Raw genomic sequence first — 5,489 nt, forward strand, 5'->3', positions numbered from 1 at the left:
AGCCAAGGGTGAATAGATGGAGTTGTTAAAGCTACAGCACACGAAGATATTTTACAGAGCCGGGACAAAATGATGTAAGTAGCCAGCTAGCTACAACTGACAGAATAAAATGTTTAAATTTGGGCTAAATACACAGAAAAAAAACGTGTCTATTATAAACTGTACACGTGCACTCCTAAAATTGAAAGCTTGTTAGGCGTAGCAACAGGAATTAAGGGGGTCGTGGCTCAATTTCATCTTAATATTTCCCAAAACAAGACTCCTTTTTTATGTAAAGGTAGGAAAATGTTGAGTAAATGATGTAGCAGAAGTTTTTTTAATGCATGAACCCTAACCAGAGAAGAGGAGCATTCAGATTTTCAATGAAGACATATTTTTGTTTGAATACAAAGCCTCTAACCACAGTCACCTCTATTCTCTCTGTTGTCTGGGATGCTTTTAGTGACCAGGTTGGTGTCACTGTTTCACTGTCGTGTGTTCTGTGTTTGCATACACGTTGGTTTTAAACTGTAAAAAGAAGCCGCCTCTTTTCATACCGTATGAGTTGAGAGCGAGAGAGCTTTTCAACAACCTGCTATATAATCTGAATGTATTATTATTTTATTCAAGGAACAGCTGAAAAGGAGAGCAGAGACGAGAGAGATGAGTTATTTCTTTTTTAACAAAGCCCTCGCTTGCCCGTTGTGTGGGCTGCACTGCTGAATAAAATACAGCTTTCATCTCGTTCGCTCACTCTTTCTCTCTCTCTCTCTCTTCATCAACCTCCCCTCCACCAACTCAGTGTCAAGTTCTGCTATGAGACACACAGCGATCTGTGTGTGTGTGTGTGTGTGTGTGTGTGTGTGTGTGTGTGTGTGTGTGTGTGTGCGTGTGTGTGCGCTGTGGAATGAGAAGCTGGCTGTCCTTTTGGCAGTAAACTGATGCACCTCTCAGCAAAACTGTACTATTATTGAACTACTGAGAAACACATCGCTTTATTCCCTCTCACTCACACACACACACACACACACACACACAGGAATGCATTCAAGCGCACAAAATCGCAATATATTATAGGATGCACGTGCACCGAGGCATACATGTGACTCCTCTACAGGTAAGTATGTTCGCACATTGCACGTATACTTGCAACAGTTCATCTACTTTCTTTTATCTACTTACTTGTCTTTTCTGTTATACAATTCAGTGGGCTAATGTTAGCGGTACGATGCTACAACAAACACTATAGTGCAACATGGGCAGCACAATACAACAAAAACAATGCTAGTATGTAACAGCAGTGCCAGAGATGAGGTAGTATGATTACTCGTGATTGCAGGTTTGGGTTTCTTTAAGCTGTCTGTTTAGTTTTTGTTTAAAGGTAATCTAACTATGTTTATCCACCAACATATGAATGTAGAATCCCTAGAATGTAAAAAACCTAATTGACAATAAGCCATAGGCTAGACTGCAATGAGTGCCTCTTTAAAAAGAGATTGTATTAATAACTGTTTGTGTTGATGCTCTTTTTAGGGACGGAACGACATGACAGTTTCACTGCTGTCTATTTATATTAAGTATTAATGATTGATATCATTGTTAAAGATAACAACTCTTGAATTACCTCACCCACATTAAACAATCACGCACACCTGACGCGTGCAGCTGGTCGAAGGCTATCGGCTAAAAAAGCATGTCCAGTGACCCCAAACCAATCAAATGGCAGCATTTCGCCATTGGCAACTGATGGTCTTGACTTGGCAAAATACACACGCACACAAACACACCAACACACACGCACACGCCCACACACACACAGGGTTTGTTCTAAATTCAATATTACATAACCTGTAGTAACATATTGCGCTTTAGGTTTGTGCATGGCTCCCTCTGTTGGATGAAATAAAAAACTACAAAACAACTGGTAACACTGAGGCCAAAGATAGTCTATAAACAAGAGGAGTTACTCCCTAGCATTGGTGTTAATTCATGTGTGTTGGTCCACAATATGTACCTCTGAGATGCAGTAAAAGTACAATATTTACCTCTGAGAATACCTCGAATATGTACCTAAGTTAAGTACTTCAGTAAATACACAGAATTACATTCCACAACAGCCACTCACCCCCTTACATTAATAATAATAAACAGGTCAAATTAATGAGTTTTATTCGTATTCAGCACAGAGTGATACCTCTCTCTTATTTATTCCTCTCTTTGGCCCTCCTCTGCCTCTCATTGGTCCAGCTGCTGCCACTTCTACCGTTCTGATTGGCCCTCAGCTCAAAGCGGAAGTAGTCGCTTCTTCATTTCGCTGCAGCTGTGATGAACCAGGAAGAGGATGTAGAAACTGAGCGATAACGGTCCTTTTCAAGCCTTTTTTAATGTATAAACCGACTTTTATGAGTAGATAACGAGTCGAACAAAGCTGACGATATGATTTTAGCGGCGTATTTATCGTTTTTCTCCATACTTTCGTCGGTCGGAGCAGCTAAGACCGCAGGAGACGATGACTGGGTCTATCTCCCCAACAAATGTGAAGGTAAACCTCAACCAGGGTCCGAGGACGTGAATGAGGAATAAAGAAGATGTCACTGTAGTGTACCTGTCTGCTGGCTCAACTTCACTAAAACATGGCGGATGTTACCACAATAATCACTGTTTACATTCGGCTTGGTCACACAATGTCAACAACATCCTCTAAATAGCTTCTTCTTGAGACCAAATGGTGTTAACGGTCTTCATCTATGAGTTGTTTAATTTAGTCGAAGAGCAAATTGCATTAATATTAAATATATAAATGTAAAAACTGCACAATATATATTATTCCATTTCATTGTCTATATTGTGCATTTTTTACATTTAATATTTTTGACTCTTTTATTTTATATATTGTGCATTTATTATATTTAACATTTTTTACTCTTTTAATTTAATTTAATATATTGTGCATTTTTATACTCATATATTTTTTTTATTGTCACAAAAAGCTGCCAATATTTGTTTTAAACATAATTACTTTTATATAATTTGTAAAATGACGTTTTAAAATAATTTTAAACATATTTAGACATTTCTGTACAGTAATTTACTGATCTGCCCTCATATATGTGTCAAATGCATAAATCAGCTGATAATACCAGCTTTAAATGGCACGCTGGCTGCAGACTAAAACCTCCCTGAATGTTTAAGACAACTTTATAAATAAATACTCATCTGTGTTGTCATTGACTCTCTTCTCTCCGTCTCCGTCCTCCAGTGTGTAAGTTCGTCAGCATCGAGATGAAGTCGGCGTTCGACGAGACGGGGAAGACCAAAGAGGTCATCGGCAGGAACTACCGCTTCATCGACAGCAAGGGGGCGCCGCCCATCAAATACGTCAAGTCGTGAGTGTTGATGTTACAGTGTGACAGAGAGCGGGGTATAGGCGTGAGTACGTCCACAATCAACTAAAATTGATTGTGGCCGTACAGAAATCAGATGTTTTTACTGTGTTTGGGTTTCATCTATGTTTTCTGTGTCTCTCACTGTGAGCATCATTCAAACACACTGAACCTGACATTCTGTAAACAGTTGAAGTGCTGAGGAGCCAACAACATGCTGTTTAACTCAAAGGTTCACCTGTAACAGCACTGAAATAATCAAATAAAAGTCTGACACCGTCAACCTGTGTCTATGTTTTTAAATCTGATCCGTTTGCAGGTGAACCTGAATTCTTTCTTTGTCACCACAGAGACCTCCGATTCATCGAGGTGATAGAAAATGTGTGTCAGAGGCTGTTGACGTACAATCTGCACAAAGAGAGAAGTGGAAGTAACCGCTTTGCCAAGGTGTGTGTGTGTGTGTGTGTGTGTGTTACTGAGGTTTGTTGCTGTTATTGAACTTGTTGTGTAGCTACAGTTTGATGGTAAGTGTCGGGTAAAGCTGCATTTTAAGAAACCTTGTTTCTAACATGTTAAAGCTTCTACTGATATTTAAATATTAACATGGGATCAATGGGTTCATACCAAGCAGCAACCTCCGGTTCTGAAGAGTGAAGTCAAAGCGTCATGTGTTAAAGCTGCATTCTCTCTAGTGTCCACCAGGGGGCGACTCCTCTGGTTGTATAGAAGTCTATGAGAAAATGACTCTACTTCTCTCTTGATTTATTACCTCAGTAAACATTGTAAACATGAGTTTATGGTCTCAATCTCTTACTTGAAGTCTGTTGCTCCCCTGTAATGTTTCAGACTGACAAAAACATTTTGATCAGCAGAGTAATCTTGACACAAAACCTTCATTTCCCATGATGCAGTTCACCTGCTTTCAGCTTTTGTTGCACTTTAAAAACAAACATTTTATTACATTTTTGTTTTTACTACTTATCAGCGTTTTTAAAGCAGACGTGTCTCTCTGTAAATAACTTCGATCAAGATTTAAGTTAGCTTGGTGGCTAATTTAACGTCAACACTTGTATGTCACAGGCGAGCAGCTACTACAAAATAAAAGCCCTCCAGGTGCTGCCTGTAAATAAAAGCTTGTGTGAAGTTTGTGTCCTGTCTGACGGCTCCATCGTATCTGTCTGCAGGGCATGTCGGAGACCTTCTCCACGCTCCACGGTTTGGTGAACAAAGGCGTGAACGTGGTGATGGACATTCCCTTCGAGCTGTGGAACGAGACTTCGGCGGAAGTGGCCGACCTTAAAAAGCAGGTGCGTTCAAGATCCCCGTTTTCACTGAAAGGGAAGGAAAAGTCCTGAATCTGACAGCTAGTGTTTGTGTTGCAGTGCGACGTGATGATAGAGAAGTACGAGGACGTGATTGAGGACTGGTACAAAGGAAACCAGGAGGAGGATCTCACCACCTATCTGTGTGAGAAGCACGTCCTCAAAGGACAGGACAGAGGTAAACAAAACACAGATATAAAAGTCTCTTCTCTTCTTCTTTTACTTCACTTTCACCTAGATATCTTCTTCTTCTTCTTTCCTTTATTTCTCCGTCCAGCCTGCCTGAACGAGGAGTGGTCCCCGAAGAAGAAGGGCGACCAGGCGGCCATCGCAGAGGACAAGAAGAAGAAAAAGAAGAAGAAGAAGAAGAAGAAAGGAGGCGAGGGCGGCGGCGGCTCGGACGGGGAGAAGACCTCCAAGAAGAAGAAGAACGAGAAGAAGGCCAAGAAGAAGAAGAAGAGTAAAGCTCCGGTGGAGAGAGCCGACGGAGGGGCGTCGGCGGACGAGGAGATCCAGCCACGGGTGCCTCTGTCTGGGCAGAAGACGGAGCTGTGACCCCCCCGGTTCCCTCTTTTATTCAAAACTTAGTATTAAAAAAAAAGCAGTTTGCAGCTTGAAGACTACAAGTCAAAATATTGTTACACACGGTTTTTAATTTGTTTTATTTCAGCTTCTTTTCGTTTTTAAGGCGTTTTTTGAAATTCAAGTTGATCTCGATGGAACTCCCCCCCCCCCCCCCCCCCCCCCCCCCCCCCATTAATAACTTCGCTTCACAGTTAGTTCCAGTTCACTTCAACATGGGGGA

General features: G+C 41.1%; 1 protein-coding gene across 1 annotated transcript; it reads left to right on the plus strand.

Annotated features, from left to right (window-relative positions):
- Nucleotides 1-2,281: 2,281 nt before the first annotated feature.
- cnpy3 (canopy FGF signaling regulator 3) lies at nt 2,282-5,240 on the plus strand. Its single transcript, XM_031851169.1, has 6 exons — nt 2,282-2,521; nt 3,239-3,365; nt 3,713-3,809; nt 4,547-4,669; nt 4,745-4,862; nt 4,962-5,240. Exons 1-6 carry the CDS (start codon nt 2,416-2,418, stop codon nt 5,237-5,239), a joined length of 849 nt encoding a protein of 282 aa, XP_031707029.1. The 5' UTR covers nt 2,282-2,415; the 3' UTR covers nt 5,240.
- Nucleotides 5,241-5,489: the final 249 nt, after the last annotated feature.

This window comes from Anarrhichthys ocellatus, unplaced genomic scaffold (genome assembly GCF_004355925.1).
Source record: "Anarrhichthys ocellatus isolate YVR2014 unplaced genomic scaffold, GSC_Weel_1.0 scaffold11, whole genome shotgun sequence".
In the NCBI taxonomy this organism is placed as follows: Eukaryota; Metazoa; Chordata; class Actinopteri; order Perciformes; family Anarhichadidae; genus Anarrhichthys; species Anarrhichthys ocellatus.

Coding starts and splice junctions, on each gene's coding strand:
- cnpy3 (XM_031851169.1), top strand. CDS start 2,416: ATGATTTTAGCGGCGTATTTATCGTTTTTCTCCATACTTTCGTCGGTC. Junction 2,522..3,238: donor TCTCCCCAACAAATGTGAAG/GTAAACCTCAAC, acceptor TCCGTCCTCCAG/TGTGTAAGTTCGTCAGCATC. Junction 4,863..4,961: donor CCTCAAAGGACAGGACAGAG/GTAAACAAAACA, acceptor TTCTCCGTCCAG/CCTGCCTGAACGAGGAGTGG.